The sequence below is a fragment of the Megalops cyprinoides genome, chromosome 8 (assembly GCF_013368585.1).
Source record: "Megalops cyprinoides isolate fMegCyp1 chromosome 8, fMegCyp1.pri, whole genome shotgun sequence".
NCBI classification, from domain to species: Eukaryota; Metazoa; Chordata; class Actinopteri; order Elopiformes; family Megalopidae; genus Megalops; species Megalops cyprinoides.
Window position 1 is genome coordinate 3688529 of NC_050590.1, and position 17500 is coordinate 3706028.

At 46.7% G+C, this 17500-nt stretch overlaps 1 protein-coding gene across 1 annotated transcript in view; it reads right to left on the reverse strand.

Moving 5' to 3' along the window:
- Positions 1-17500, reverse strand: part of LOC118782143 (FERM domain-containing protein 5-like) — a 107215-nt gene that overhangs the window by 19433 nt on the left and 70282 nt on the right. Inside the window, exons 3-5 of the mRNA XM_036535415.1 lie at positions 3853-3957; positions 1669-1711; positions 885-963 (exon numbers count right to left, since the gene is read on the reverse strand). Of these exons, the coding sequence (XP_036391308.1) occupies positions 885-963; positions 1669-1711; positions 3853-3957 (227 nt within the window). The remainder of the gene's footprint in view (positions 1-884; positions 964-1668; positions 1712-3852; positions 3958-17500) is intronic.

Sequence of the window (17500 nt, forward strand, 5' to 3'; positions counted from 1 at the left end):
TGTATTTGTGTGTTGGTATGTCTGAGGTGTGTGTGTGTGTGTGTGGAGAAGAGTACATATGCTGAGAGGGCCCAGTCAACATGAGCAATTGATTGGGTCCTGTTCAGTGTAGTCAGCTGTGGGGGGGGGGGGGGGGGGGTTTCTAGTTCCTTCCAGTCCAGGCCCACTCCATCAGGGCTATTGCTGCATGACAACGCTACAACACTACACATGACAAATGCTATTTACTCAATGCACTGTGCAAGGCTAGCCTATCACAGCACAGCCACCAAGAGGGAGCTCTTTAAATGAAGAAAAATGGCTGCCAGTTCAGAGAAAACCAGTGAATGGCACATACTCTTATTTTAGATATCCTGTTTTCCACACAGCAGAGGAAACACAAAAGCAGAAATGCTATCCTGAACTCTCATTTCCAGGGGGATGGTGTGCATTGCATTGCATTTTAGAAAGGGACTGTCTAAAACAGCAGTTGGTGTTGGTGGATCAGCAGTAAGCAGTTTTCAAGTAACAGACCTTTGCCCCAATGCAGTGATGGGTACACTGTGCTGCAGGAGACACAGATTTTCAGCTAGCACTTAAAACCAAGGTCCTGACTCACAGCAGTCCTCCCAAGGTACTTACAGCAAAGAGCAGCGGGTTCCCCAGGCCAAATTCCCAGAATTCATAGTGTCATTCCGATTTAATTTTCTTAAATAAATTCTTCCCTCTCCACCTAATCTGACGTGTGGTGTGAGTTTTGGCATGATATGGCTGTCCATGCATTACCCAGGTGGGGAATACACATTGGAGGTGGTGGTAGAAGCAAGGCCCTCCCATGTAAAGCAGTTTGATACACCCGAAAGGCACTATATAAATATTATTGGTTCGAGAGCCACATGTCCTACCTGGTGATTTCCTCTTTCAGAGCAGCAGGGTCTGGTGGATAGAACTTGACCCTCAAACACATGGTGAACGGGGGTTGAGCTGTGGGACACGTAAAGAAGATGCTTACAGTTTGAAACCCACGTTTGACTTCTTACATTTAACCACACTGACAGAATGCAGATGGCTCAAAAAAAAGCAAAATTTCATCCATGAATTATGGTCACAGAAGACTCTGCATGTTTGTGTTTTTGTGTTTAAATATTTTTTTGGGGCGTTATGCTACCCCGAACAACACAGAAATTCAGAAATACAGAGTTACAGAATCAAAGTCCTAATATTGCACACTGGCTAAAATGACAGAGAGTCAATGTTAATGAGGGGTTCTCAATGATCCCATATGTTCAAGGCAAAAGAAAGTGCACGATGACTCACTTTTTAAGAGCTGGCTCCTACAGGGAGTAGATCTAACTGCACTCTTAAATGCCAGACTGTGCATTAGTCACCACAGACACCTGCACGATGGGTTAAGACTAACCACGCCTGGCCTCAACCTATCACGACAATCAAGAGGAGGTGATTGGGGAGATGCTGCCGCTTACCAAACGCATTTAAATGACAAACCTTGATTTGGAAAATATCACAGAAAGGAAAAGCATCCTCTCCCCCTGCCAGTAAAACCCCTAATGTTCCTTCATTTGTCATGAGTCGGGCCCCATTAGCCACTGTGATCATCACCACTAGTACTGTTTAATGATGATCACCCTACGGAGCAACAGGAATAGGGAACAAATAGGGCATACTTACATTTCATTTGCTTGGCAATTGACTTTGTGAACTCCAACCAGTGCTGTAACCACAAACAAAAAACAGGGCTTGTCATAAGTGCGTATCACGTTAAATATTAACGGTAATTATTAAATCAGATCCAAACGTAATCAAAGCATCTGGAAAGAGTAACAAGAGATTTGTCATGTATAATTCAAAGGCAGAGCGCAACAGTTGAGCCAGATAGGCTGAAAAAAATGTATATGACAAGGCACTTTCTCATTGTGGAAACGTTAAAAAAAAAAAAAAAAAAAGCCTGCACTCATTTTGCCTGGGTAATGATGCTGCAGACATTCCCTAGATCTCAGATGAATCAATTATTAATTTTTTTTTTTTTTTTTGCTTTCTGAGGAAAACAGCAGCTCCTTTGGTGTACATGTGGCCCATGTGCCCGTGCTTCAGCAGAAAGAAAAAAAATGCTAGCTCATACTACATAATATCTTACTTTGGCTGGTCTTTTTTCACCTCACACTAATTCACCAGCCTGCCAGAACTCATGAACAGAACCGATACTGCAGACCTACAATACTCAAGTTCCTTTTTGCCAGCAGCTCTGCGCTCTCAGTAAAGACTAATTGAGTTTCACTACATTGTACTGAATAATGCATTTAAGACGATGATACTTTTTCAGGACCTAGACATTATGCGATCATTTACTGAAATAATGAGAAACATTTGAGGAGAATCATAAGGCCAGCATGAAATAATTGGTCACTCAGAGTTAAGGGTCAAGTGCACTGTGGTTGGACTGAGTCTTAGCCTGAGTATGCCCACCTATCAGGATTATGACTGGTCATTATGTCTGGAGGGCATTAGGGCTTGGATATTAACATTAAATCTCTATATTTGTGCACGGCTTGCTCCTCCCAGGATGCTAGGATGCAGGCAGATGGCAGGAGGCCTTTCAGGAGATCCTTTTAGGGGGTTATTTTCTGTCTCACCAGCAGCCTTCAGGAGGAAGCAAAGCAGGAGCAACAGGTCAGAGGCATTACAACACTGATACCTGCTAAAGCACTCTGCAGCCAGAAACATGTTTTTATTCCAGGTATTGCTTTCAGCTGTCAGTTCCCACGGTAGCTCCGCTGTTTTCGGGAGGGGGTGGGGGGTGGGGGGGTTTACCTGTTGCTGGTGACTCACTAAACAGCATTAAACACTTTGAAGAGACTGGTTGGGTGACCTGTGCAAGCTGCTGCATACTAACAGTTGCAGTTAAGAAAAAAGAAAAGGAAAGGAAAAAAAAAACAATTGAATCTTCATTACATCATCTCTGTCGCATACCTCAGCTATAAGCATGCAACAGTGTAAGGCACTGCTCCTTGGTCCTTCCTCTAATGTGCCAGACAGGTGTGAGTATGCATAAAATATTTATCCAACATTCATTCATCACCCAGGGTGATGGTAACCTGCAGGAGCCAGTAGAGCTGGTACAGACTCACATTAAGTCAGGTTTGTCATTAAAAGGAACAGAGGTCTGTGTTCACTGATTAATGAGGAAGGACGCATCAGCTTGCCGTCCACCCACTACAACAAGCAGGCTATTCTGGAGCATCAAACCCCTCTGTGTGATGGAGGCAGCCTCACAGTCTCCTTTGTATGGAGCTGACTGTGTTCGGATCAGTGCAGGATGGACTGATGAATCATCTCCCTGGGTATCGCTCATTCATCCGCCTCATTTTGAGTAGGTTCTGGTCCATCGGTTCAGTTCCGCTGTCTCCCTTACTGCTGCTACAATATCCACTGGGAGGAAGTGCAGGGATCCAAAGAATCAGAGGGACTCAAAGTCAGGGACTTAGATGCATTCCTATCACAGCAGAACTCTTCATGCACCAGGTGACGCCGGCAGCCCGGTGCCGTCTCAGGTGAGGCCCTGCCGCCGTACCCCTGAGAGATGACAGACGCTGTGCCCCATATCAAGCGCTGGGGTGAAATGAGCTCCCCGCCCTGCACGAGGGTGCCTGCTAAACTCACGAGCACCGCAATCTCAGCAAGCAACGTCCTCTGCCTGTCGCAGCAGACAGTGAGCAATGTGTTTCCGTGCTCCTCTCTGCGTGGTAAGCTATAAGGAGAGAGAGAGGCAGAGGGAGAGAGGGCTTTGGGCAGGTGTTGTATTCCCCGCGATTCCCACCTGCTCACATCATGCACACAGATATTGCAGAAACTCACCCTCTGCTTGTCAGGGTCCACATATCTGATTCCAAAGTAGTCCTTCTCCAGCAGGTTTAGGTGGTGGCAGATCAAGTCGAACAGAAACTGTCCCTTTGCATCGCGCTGCAGAGAAAACAGAGAAAAATGCAAGGGTTCAAATACCTGAGGTGTGCACAAGCATGAGAGAGAGAGAGAGGGAGAGAGAGACCTGGACTGCCAAACTTCAGATCGGGGCTGGAGAGCAGTAGATTTTAATTACTGATACCAGAATGCGGTTAATATTTCACAACCCTCCGGAGATATCTGGGCTTTATCAAATATTAATACACTGCTCAAGCCTCCTTGTAACATCTCTCCAACCCCCTGAGCAGCACAAGATGAGCAGGAAAGTGTATTAAGGAAGAGTGAGGTGAAATATGGCTGAAATGGGCTGAAAATATCCGTCTGCCGCTGGGCACTGACCCTCCCTGCTGGGGGACTGGTGGAGTGGACCCACTATCCTGAGGGGAGACTGGCAGAGGCCAGGAGAGAGACTCGGAGAGACGGGGAAAATCAAGAAGACCTGGGAGACTAGTTGCAACTACAAGAGGCTGGTCTCTCTCAGTCTTTGCCAGAGACTGGGAGAAACTGCGGGAGACTGGGAGACACTGGCAAAGACTGGGATAGACTGGGAGAGATTAGCAGAGACTGGGAGAGAGACTGGGAGAGATTAGCAGAGACTGGGAGAGAGACTAGGAGAGATTAGCAGAGACTGGGAGAGAGACTAGGAGAGATTAGCAGAGACTGGGAGAGATTAGCAGAGACTGGGAGAGGCTGGGGAGGGTGGGAGGGAGACCAGAAGATACTGAAAGAGACTGGGAGACTGCAGAAGACTGGAGGAGAGACTGGGAGAACTGGCACCCGGTGCAGAGTTTGCTGAGGATCGAATGCATAACCATGCCATCAGTCTCCTCACAAGAGTACAGAGAAACAGGACTGCGGGGGGAGCTTCTGTGCTAGCTTTGAAGAGGACACTGTTGCCAATGGCGACACTGGAGAGTAAGCCTTCATGACCCTAAAAGGGGTGAAGTTATCATGTGTTTCAATACCAAAAAATGAGTGTTTTGCCATGGAGAGCAAAGTCTTTTCATTGGTTCATATGGCTCAGAGTGCTTAACAGAACATGGTACTATAGTTCCACTCATTATGGAGTTTCCCAAGTGTAAGCTGTTATTGCATAGAAAAAGGGATCATTGTTTTGAAATTGCTCTCCCTCTCTCACACACGCACACACACACACATACATGCACATAGGCAAATACTGTACATACACACATACACACACACGCACACACACACACACACACACACACACACACACACACGCACACACACACACACACACACACACGCACATAGGCATATACATACAAACATACACACATACACACACACACGTACACATGCACACACAAACACGCGCATGCATATACGCACACACACACACATACAGTACACACACACAGTGCTGTCTCTTCAAATTTTCTGTCAACAGCACTGTGATGGAGTGCCGCATTCCAGACAGACAACACTCCGAAGGTTAATGACAGGGAGCTGTGGGGCTTTGTGCATATTAAATTGGTTTCACTCACAGAAATATTTACTCTCTCATCGGGAGGATTGAGGAGAAGACCCTGTGATCTTTGCAATGAAATTCCGTGGGTGACAGGAGGACCGCTCAGCTGCGCTCATTAGCTGGTTAGTCGAAGCAATCACACCCACAATGCACCACTGCACAGCTTGCACATGGCTGACGGAGGAAATAACCGCAAATAGAGAGTCAATATGGAGGGGAAGAGACACTCTAACGGACCAGAGCGCAGAGAGAGGTCAACACATGTTTTTATGAAGTAGCTGTGTGAAAGAAGAGCTTTGGTTGCAAGTTTGTATCTTATCACTGTTTGCAAGCCTGTTGCTAAAATACCCCCTCATTCTTCTGTACCTACATTGCAGTATATCCTGACTCTTCCTGGTCTAATGGTAAAATGGTAAATGGTAAATGGTAAATGGACTGCATTTATATAGCGCTTTTCTACTCATTTGAGTACTCAAAGCACTTTACAGTTATATGCCTCACATCTACCTACCAGTGGCAGAGGCTGCTATACAGGCTTACCAACTGGCCACTGGGAGCTGTTGGGGGTTCAGTGTCTTGCTCAAGGACACTTCGACACTCTGCCAGGATGAGTCAGATTCAAACCAGGGACCTTCCAATCCCCAGTCGACTGCTCTACCTCCTGAGCCACTGTCGCCCCTAATGACATCCTGTGTACTACTGCGTACATACCTCACCATCAGGGTCCTGCAAGTCACTCTGGATAAGAACATCTGATAAATAAACAGTAAATAAACAGGTCATTTTATCACTTTACTTTCACACTCATGTATCCGTTTAAATCTGCTTTGCAGAGGGGGACCCAAAACACAATATTGGTTCTGCGCTACACTGATGACCTATCCAGTGGACAAATCTGTACTTCTGACTTCTTCATACCTCAAAAAAAAAAAAAAAACATGATGTGATCCTTTGGAACCTGTCAAGATACGGTCACTGCTCATCATTCACCTGTCATTGAACACACAGAAGAGTATACCTCAAACATAAAAAGACAGGTAATTCATACACAAAGTCATATTCAGCACAAGGGCAACCAGTCTCAAATATATCTAATCAGATGAGTTCTGTTAAATGAAGAAATTCCATTACTTTATCAGCAGATGGCATCAGATTTCAGAAAGACACAGTAGTATCTGCCCTCCTGCTGGTGACCTATAAGGGACCCTGACTCCAGTTAATGGCATTAAGTGACAGCATCCTCTGTCTCCAGACCCAATCTGGACAATGAACTGGGCCGTCATGAAGGGCTGACAGATGAGAGGCAGGATTATGACCCTCAGATAACTGATCCTCCCTCTCTCCCTCTGAGAACATGCAGTACTCAAGCGACACGGCCAGGAATCGCAAGTTCACGCATAGTTCGCTCGAACGAGGTCAGTCCACAGGCATCTTCATCGTAACCTGTCTGCGCAAGGTCTAGAGATGAACCTCCAAAGTACCAGCACAGGAGGTCGCATGTAAGGTAGGCGCATCAGTCAGTTTGCACGGTTAAACCGTTACATTGTAGCCTATCTTGTAGCTAATGCGGTCAGACCATGGTAAACTACCTGTTAGTCAGTATGGTCAGAGTTTTCAGGGGAAATAAGCTGGATCTTTTAGGGTAGATCAGGCATGGAGTTAGCTGGCCACACCAACTTAAGATCATCCGCCCAGAGAAGAACGGGTAAACATCAGGATTCTCACTAGCGCCATTTCAAAATCCTTTTCCTCCCGTCAGACACAGGAGACTGGATTCCTCCACAGCTGCCACTCAGCCTGGACTCAGAGACTGCTGCAGGTGACAAGTGAAATCCATTTAGCCTTCCTGCCTCGGCCTCCAGAGACCATTAATCCACATCACAGAGAGCGCGGCTGGCAGGCAGAGCAGCGGCTGGCAGCGCCCGGCAGCGCCAGGCAGGACGCGGGCGCTGGTCAGAACCACACTGCGTCTGTTAGCAGCGGCCACCTCTGGGCCTCGCTCTCCATCAGAGCCACACACACACACACAGCACTGCTCAGACAGGGAGAGCAGGAAGAGATGCGCACACACACACACAGACATACTCCCACACCTACACACACACTCACGAGCACACACACGCCTACACACACACACACACACACACACACACACACACACACACTCCCACACACACTCACGCGCACACACACACACACACACACACACACACACTCACGCGCACACACACACCTACACCTACATACACCTACACACACACACACACACACTCAAGCGCACACACACACCTACACACACATGCATACACACACACACCCACACACACACACACACCTACACACCCACATACACTCTCACACACACACACACCTACACACCCACACACACACACACTCCCACACACACATACACATACACACACACACGTACACACACACACACACACACATCCTTTTACAGCTGTCACCCATCTCAAATGCTGGTCACAGAATCTGATCACAGCAAATGCGTGGCTATAAAACCGTGTTTAGCGCCCTGCGTTTATCCTAATCCTGTAACATTTTTTTTTTTATTATTATTTACGTCTGTGGATTACATCCCCTGCTGTCCGCGCGGGCCGCCCGTTCAGAGGCGCTCTCCGTGCAGCGTTTCTATTTTTGGCCTCCTGGCAGATGGAGAGTAGTGGAGGCCCTGGATGCGTACGGGCTCTGAATGCCAAGCGTGGTGTTGTGTACGAGAGCAGGGGGAAGCGGGCTGCGAGAGAGCTCTCACAGACGCACTGAAGCCTGCCGGAGCTCTCCCGTGCTGGCTGGAGCGTGGCTCAAGTGTTAGCCATTATCTGACAGCGTGAGGCCTCGTCCTCCTCACGCCGGCTGCGTGCATTTACTGCAAAAACACAGCATCGTCCCTAGGAGCGCAAGAGAGGACGGCTGCTCTCTCTCTCTCTCGGCCCGCTTCTCAGAAACAACATCTTGAACAGCATGTTCCCGCAAATGCACTTTTAAAAGAGTGTATTGGAAAATTTGTTTCCCAACAACATCTTCAGAAAATTAAGCTAATCCTGTTAAAAGTTTTTCTCCTAAACTTTGTAAAAACACTGTACTCTCAGTGTACTCTGGAGTCTGTAATACCTTCACCTTCCTGTGCCCCCCTGGATCCTACCCTTCTCTTAGGTACAGGTGATGTTCAGGGTTTGGGGGGGTCAGCGGACGGACGGCCAGGTGTGATCTCCACCTCGGACTTCAAATCAAAGGCATCACTGTGGCAACCCCAAGTCTGTTAAATCTCACTTCAATAAACTCCTTAGCTAGAGCTTTATTTAGTGGACTTGTTCATTCACGAGGTGTTGTTACTGCCGTGCTCCATCAGTCAGGCTGGACATAATAAGCAAGCAGGCACATCATTAGAGGCCAGAGGCCTGTGAGGGACAGACGTCAGTGTCATACTGCTGGACTTCTCTGGCCTCTGACACCCCTGCCTACTACTCCTGCGGAAGAAACACCAAACTACTGTATGCCCCGCGCACAAGCACACACACACACACGCGCGCACACACATACACACACACGCACGCACACTCACTCAGGTTCCTTGTTTGAGGTGATGATGATGAAACACACAGAGGCATGCACGCAAGCTTGCATGATCATGCATCAGTTGGGGCTTAGACATCTATTGGAGCCTAAACCTAAACAGATTGCCAAAAGACACACACACACATACACACACACACACACACACACACATAATGTCTCACCTGAAATACCAGAATATATTATCATGTGGAACCTTACCATATCCCCTCCCACCCACTCCATCACTCCTGCCCTGTGAATGGTTTAGTATCACATTCACCAAAAAAACTGCAGAAAACCCTAATTAATCACTAAGAGACCGTTACAAATTGTTATTCATGGCAAACATAAATGCCCGTTTACTGAAAAGATAACAGAGAGGCAGAATCGTTTATCTGTGGCTCTGTGGTGAATGATTAAGAATCACCAATACTAGCATGGTGTTGCTAATCCCCTTCAGTGGGCGGTGATGAATACCTTCAAAGAGTATCTGCATTAACTGAGCTCTCAGATGTATATCTGCTGTAGGTGAGTACGTTTCCTGTACTCAGGCTAAGAGAAATGTAGAGCAACTAACAATTCTGAGTTATTTAGAAAAGCATCTACTAAACTGGTTCCTGCCCTTTTACAAGGTGCCTTCAAGGTTAAGAAGACACACTAAAATAAAAAATATATATATATAATAAAAAGTAATATTTAACAAGAGCAGCGTAATTAACAAATCAGAAACTGATACCTTTATGAGGTTGGTGCAGCATCTGACTTAACTTCCATACATCGTAATAAGGTAGACAGACAGACAACACCCAAACCCACTCCCCACAACACCAGCAGTGGCAGTACATGTGTAACAGGTGTGGAACTTCTGTAATGCTCACCATCCGCACAGCAATAAGCACTTAATTTAGCAGACTCTCGCACACTCCACTACACCTCTCTAAACTCTGACAGTTATCTCCGACCTATAGCTAGACTTGTTGTCCAAATGGCAGGAAAAATGTGAGGAATGAGTCCGCTGTGCTTTATGACCCGCAGCCCTCGAAAACCCTGAAGCGCACAATGAGACGTGATTGATCTGAAAACGACACGCAGGTCCCTGGCTTTCGGTAGCGGGCGTGTGCCCTCTCAGGATGCTGAACACTACCCCACAAGCGTTGCTGGCGGCGATGGAGTAGCTGGTCTCACCTTGCATTCTGAGAGGGAGTACTTAACATGCAGCGCCGGCTCGCAGCGCCTTTGGGGGGAAGACAAATGGCAAAAGGGCTGGAGGTATCGATCGCCGACGAGCTGCCTCTGAAAACGATATTGGGTCGCGGGCCGCGCCAAGCCGCAGAAAAGTCCCGGGAGGACGACAGCCGCGGTAGACTGATGTGTACGGCGGGAGTTGACGTATGATGTCTGACAGGAGCGTTCGTGCCGCTTTTCTAAAAAATCAGTAAGTGCGTCGATCCATACTCCTTTGCTGTGCAAAGCTGCCTTCTTCACTGCTAAAGAAAACACCCTATTTCAGCCGTCCCTGTGAGATACGTAAGAGGAAGGCTATAAAGTGTAATGAACGAGGCAGCCCACTTTGTAATTAAAACAAACGACTGGCCTGTCACCACTGTGTGTGTTGTGCAGTAAATATTAAGTGGTGACTCCTCACAAACACAAATTGCAGACTGGCACATCCCACAGATGGATTGCTGGGTAAAGTCAGGGACTGTGAGAGGATGTGTGGCCTGTTAAAATCGATAACAAACTCAACAAACTGCTATAGTGTCTCAACAGCACTTCTAACAACAACACTTGTTTTTTTTTATTACATCACTATTACATTACATCATTACATTATCCTTTTTCTCATAAGTATCACATTTGACACAGAGAATCATGCTACATTCATACAAACTAGTTCTTTATAGCACAGAGTTTACACCCAATGCTAAGTTACGTCTTTAGAATAAACCTCCACTCTCTCAGATACTGGCACAGAGCCGAACAGCTATGCTCTTAACATTTAACGTTTGAACTCAAGCCCGGCAGCTTCATCAGTCTGAGAGCCAGGCCATTCAAATTGTGTTTTCAGTTTGGATTTTCCAGGTATTCATCCATCACAATTCAGTGACCCCCTGGGGGGCATGGGAGGAGCACTGAGGAGACTGCACTCTGCAGCACACCGCAAGAGCCCTGTTAACCTGCGAGGAAAAGTCTTAGCTGGTCACACAATCAGCATGGCCAGAAAAGGAGGATTAATTCCATTCAACTCGTCCACTGCCTCCATGTCCAAGTCTTACCCTTGCCCAGGCACTTCCTGGCTACAGTCCTAGTCCTGACTGCCTCTAGGGAACAGGATTTGTTAAATAATGTCACCACTTGTTTTTTCAGGAAGAATTCACTCAGAGCCAACACAATTGCACAGTACTCAGATGACCCCACTCTACCTCCTTGTTGATATTTTTGTGCCACTTCCTTTTGGGTGCCGTTTCTATGTGGGATGTATATCGCACCACCCTGGGGGCGGGGGGCGGTGTTCCCAAATGACCCTCAGTTAATGGGATTAGAGAAGGCAGTGAGAGAGGAATATATAAACAGGAGGACAGAACCTTACGTTTTTAATAGAAACACACCAATGTTGAGTAGAGGACAGAAATAAAAAAACACCCTCAGATACCAGCCTGTCAGAGGTCCCCTCCTCCCTCTTTCCCGAGAAACCACTCCACCATTGGTCAGCCCTCACTTTGGGCTGAATTATTCAGACAGGCTCCGTATCAGCCAGGAAAACACAGCATCAATAAGTGATGGTGTCGTTTTAAGGTGGAGGAAGGAAACTCCGCTGACGTGGAACGTGTGTAAATGGTACAGAGCTCTCTCCAGGGTACTGACGGCACTCAGGCCTCTCATTATACAGGGTTTCATTAACAGATATCACACCCCCCCCTCACCCCCTCACGCTCCCCATGCTCATGGGTACTCAACCACAGAGGTTAATGTGCTGGTCTCTACAGCCTTCCAGCTCAGTCAGGTCTAATCTCAGTCCCCTGCCAAGACTGCCAAATCAGTCTGGATACTTGAAGTACAGGCCAATCCACTCAGATAATCCCCATGTACTCTCTAAATTAACAAGACGCACTGGAGCCGGGACCTCTCGATAAAACACAGAATCCAGAAACAGAAGCGGAGAGGAAGTTTTCTTTGTGATCACTGCAGCAGGTTAATGTAGTGTTATGAATGGAACTGCACTGCAACATTACCGCTCCAATAAATCCGTAGGTTCTTTTTACGCAGAGCATATGAGATCAACAAGGGTGGAAGGAACTATCATTATCTGGTTGATTTATGATATGAATGCATGAGAACTCGTCAGATTTCTCAAGCAGTTAAGAGCTTATTGATATCAGATGCTGGTCGTGTCAGATCTGTTACTGCAGGCTGGTCCTTTGTGGTGGTGGTGGAGGGGTTTGGGGGGGGTTACGCAGGGGGGTTATTAATGTTGCTCCTCTCCCTGGCCAACGTACTTGAAGCTGCTCAAGATGCCCTCCCACCCCTTTAACTAACACTCCATCTGCCACGCCTCTACAATATAGATGATCTCCACTGAAAAAAGACAAGAGGAAAGAAACAACTTACACTGGATGTAAAAAGAGAAAAAACAGCCAGGGTTGAAGGATACAAGAGCTGTTTCAAAAGATCAGCCAATTAAGCTGGAATCTCCCCAGTTCTGAAAGACTTTGCCAACCTTCAGTGTCAGATGTTAAAAAAAAAACAGTAAAGCTGTGCTAGGTGCTGGAACAGAGAAGAGAAAGGTGAAAGGAGTGAGTGAGTGTGTGTGTGTGTGTGTGTGTGTGTGTTTGTGTGCATGTGTGTGTGTCTGTTCACAGAAGTGACAATGCAAACTATGACAAGAACACCCTAAAGAACCACAAAAGCAAAGCTCACTCTCAACAGAGAGGACATTCAAATTGCTTTCTACTTAGTGGTCCTCATGCCCATATTAATCTGATATTGGTCAGTATATGAATTTATAGCTTGACATTTGACACTGGGAGAGGATACAGAGCATACTGTCTGTTAGACAGAGACAGGGCTGATGGGAAGGCATTAGATGAGTCAAGAATAGCAGCTGAATAGAGAGAGTGAACCAGCTCTGCAAAAAAAAAAAAAAAAAAAAAAAGGTGAGTCTTTATGAGACAGGTAAAGATAAAACCCTAATTTTGGTAGGCAGCTCATTCCAGCGCTGAGGAGAGAAAGATCGAGATCAAGATTTGAAGGGAACTTGAGCAACAACGGGAGAGCGCTGAAGCGAGCAGAGCTATGGTGTGACATGAGAGACGGGCAGAGAGAGGAGCAGTCATGCAGCACTACATTAGCTGAAGAAGGAGCAGAGCTCAGGGAGAATGACCGACCAAATGTCATTATCACATAACCCCACACTTAATGTGCATAAACCGCTAATCGCTTACACTCCGTAATTGACCACAGTCTGTGGTTACGACTTAAAGAACATGTTAAACCATGGTTATGTTTAAACAGCGTGTTTGTGTGGTCTGGCAGCATGTGACACTTCAGATCTTGGTGGTGGTGGGGGGTGGGGGGTGGGGGGTGGGAGGGGGAATGAGAGGGCGGAGGCAGAGACTGAAGAATGTCCTCACAAGATGGATGCACACACAGTATCACACATACACACACAAACATATGCAAGCATGCACATAGGTGCATGCATGCACGCGTGCACGCACACACACACACACACACACACACACACACACACACACACACACACACACACACAGAGGATGATGTCTCAGTCTTTCCCATGGTTTGATTTATGCAACTTGCTCTTATTGCACAGGTATAAAAAATGCATTTACTTCACAGCAGTGTTTGTGTACTAGTTAGCAGGAAGAAAAAAGGAAGAAAAAGGTGGGGTGTTTAATTTTCAAAGAGCCATTATCATATCTGCTACTGCCCAGGCCGGTTATCCATGCAGTGCCCTGAATAATGAGAGACGCAACCAGGTGGCACAGAAGACTGGGGAGCAACATTTACCGGAGGGAGAGTGCGAGAGGCAGAGACCCCAGGACTCCACGGTGATGCATTAAACACATCTGCTTTTACGGGCCTAGGGGTGTTTGATGACACTGGTGGCTGTCGGAAGAGTAAAAACACCTCTCTCCTGGCAAATTCATCTCCCTGGACACAGAGGATTCCCACAACCGGTGTGACATGGCACGCAAAGCAGAGGGCCCTCCAAGCTTGCCAAACGCATAAGTGGGTCATCTGACACAAGGCAGGAATAGAACAGAGTATGGATTTGCCCCAGAAACATTACGCCACGCTCTCCAAGCATTTGGCTCGACCACAGCGATCGGCCAGGTGGCTCTGCAGGCGTCAGGTGTGCCGTGATTTAAACAGCACAGCCGTGCCATCTTCAAAGTCCAACTGTGTCTGTATATAAATTTGTGGAATATCATGTCAATAATAAAGAAAAAATTCCTGCCTTCATGTTAAAGGTTTGCTGAATGGGCTACCGGAGCAGAGGAAGACTGTACATCCGGAATGCTTTCAGAGATCATCTGCAAAGGGCTCAGTTCATTTCAGATGTGCATAACTGTATTACAATTCTGCTGACCTCCCAGACTGCCACCTGCTGTTCCAGGGTAAACACATCCTCTCCTCTCTGGGCGATCTACATCTGAAGAGCAGGATACTTTCAACAACTTTGCCGGGCCGTTTTAATGCAGCTTTCAGATCTGCTGCAGAGATGAACAACGGTTGTCGTCCTCAATGAGAGAGCTCGATCTGGGGCTCACGCCTGAATGGGTCAGATTTGCCCTTGGAGCCGACTCGTGGCTCGGCGCTCCATGGGAGCCCAGCTCTCTGAATCATTTATCTGGGGGAGATTGCTGGTCCCTGCAGCCTCCATTAAAGTGCTGACACATGGCCGGGGGTGGGGGGTAGGGGGGGGCAGTGTGCCTCGCACACCTCTCTGCACAGAGAGGGTTGCTGCATTTTCATGGCTGGATTCATGAGTGGTAAGTGATCTCCCCAGGGCTTCGGAGGGGAGAGGAACACCAGGGATTTCCCCTTCTCCACACAAAAACAAGGAAAAGAGGCCAAAGTCTCCCTCTGGATGGTTCCTGGGCACAAATCCACATCAGGCCTGTGTGTGCACAATGTTAAGTCAGGCTTTAAGCCTTTTTGCTCAAGCGTACAGCATCTGGGATTCAAACATGCAACCACCTGGTTGCAAGTACATTTCTTCAACCACTACACCAGCCTGCCACCATAGCTGGAGAACTTTTATATTAGCATCATCTAATAGACTGTAACTGCCATGTCATTATTTAATGGAGTTCTGAACCTGTCCTGGTCAACCTAAAATTACATCACTGTTCAGGACCTACGCTTACAAGCAAATGTACAAAGTTAAATGAATATCAATCAAATTTTGCTTACAAATAGAACATTTCACATCGTAGAGAGATTATCACAGAGAAGCCATGAAAATGAACAGATACAATGAGAACACAATGGGAAGAGAATGAGAATGGAGCAATATTATAATGACAAACCATCAACCAGATCACCAGTGATAATAAGAATAGAATTACATGCAATCAGGGACAAGCTTAAGCTATGTTGGTTTATGAACCGAGCTGTCAGGATGTGACCTCATGCTGCTCCATTAGTATCATATGTAATATTTGCTCTTATGAGAATGAAAAACACAAAAACTCCTGTAAGAAGCTAATTTTAAGTCCCTTAATGACAATCAATGACAAACATAAAAGGGAAAATCTGCCTTTCTCAAACCTGAATGGAAATTAAGATGTACAGGATGCAAAAAAATCACCAGTTATTATCAATAAAACGCGAACAAATAGCTACAGGCCTCCATGAAACGGTGCACTTGAGATGCAAGTTAAGCGAAACAGCGAGTGGGCCGGGAGATGTAGAGCGAAGAACATAAAAAAAAAAAATCTGTTGCACTTTATAAGAGGGAAGGTGAGAAACAAGGTTTCACAGTGTGAAATCCAAAAGGCATGGAGCAAATTTCTTTTTTTCCTCAGTTGTAGGAAGTAAGTAACATACCCATCAACAGTCACACCTGGTTGGCAGTGCTTGGACAAATACTGTGACACTTGACCTTCCAGGTAGAAGTCCCTTCTGCCATCTCTGTCCCATCTACAGAGCGGCATTTTTACCCTTGATAAATTGGCACAGAGGAGGTGAGTGTCTCCCTGCCTCTGTGTCTTTGGTATCAGTGATATGATTGTTTCCAGAGAGAAGGAACTGGGCCTGCACACTTCAGGATAAGCAGGAGGGTTTTTTTATCATACACACCCACACACAAACACACTGATACACACACACATACACACACACATTCACACGCACACACAGATACACACACACATACACACACACACACAAATAAATTCATGTCTAAGACCCCTTGCAGGGTTTCAGACAGGGGTCACTTGTTTCTGAATATACCCACTCTCCTCAGGAAACCATTTATTTACAATCATGTAATAAAGTCAAAATGAAATAAATAAAAAAACACAGAGGTCACTTTCTCACATCTTTGTTCGGAATCCTCTTCAGAGTCCACTGTGAGCTCCATCAAAGAGGAATAAAATGAGTCGATGAGCATGCCATCCAAATGTCACTTGTACATTCTATCAGAAAGAACGGGGGGGGGGGGGGGGGGGGGTCTGAGCTCAGAGAATCAGCACCCACAGCCAATGGACAAGATGTGCCGTGCAGCAGAGCCGTGTGCTGGCAGGCACAGCCAGCGAACGCACCGTATCCTGGCCTGGTCGGTCTCACTGCGTTCCCGTGCAGTGATTTACTGCATTCACCCTCCTCAAAGGGCTGGCCTGTCTGCCGCGCCATCACACCACCTTACCCTGCCGTGTGTTTACCGGGTGCCCTTTCACCTCTGAAGAACCCTAGTCTATGTAAGTCTATGAATGAAACAGGACTGATGGTTGACGTGGAAGATCTGTGTCTCTTGGCCACTTGGCTCCACCATCTTGGAGGAGCTGAAATATGGGACTGCTACGGTCCCTTGCCATTTAAAGCCCATTTGTTCGTTTAAAGTCTACATGTTGTATGCCTTTTTGAAAGTGATGAAACAAACAGTAGACAATGGAGACATATTTCACTGAGTGAAAACATCAAAGAAGATGACCGCAGTTAGGGGGTCACTGGGATCGGTGACACTACAGGCCCACAGAAGCCTCTGTCCCCAACAACAGAGCAGAATGTTCCCATGCCAGAACACCTCAAGCCAGAATGCAACTCACCCAACACCACACGCCTAAGGAGAAATCCAAACGAAACACAACTGACAGCTCTATGAATGAAATATTGAAATCACAAAATAACCCAATCATTTGCCTCCATACACAAAGTCTCTGCTGTTACATTCAAAAGACACTTTTTTAAACAGCCATCACCTAACAGACTGCCATACCAGCCAGCAAC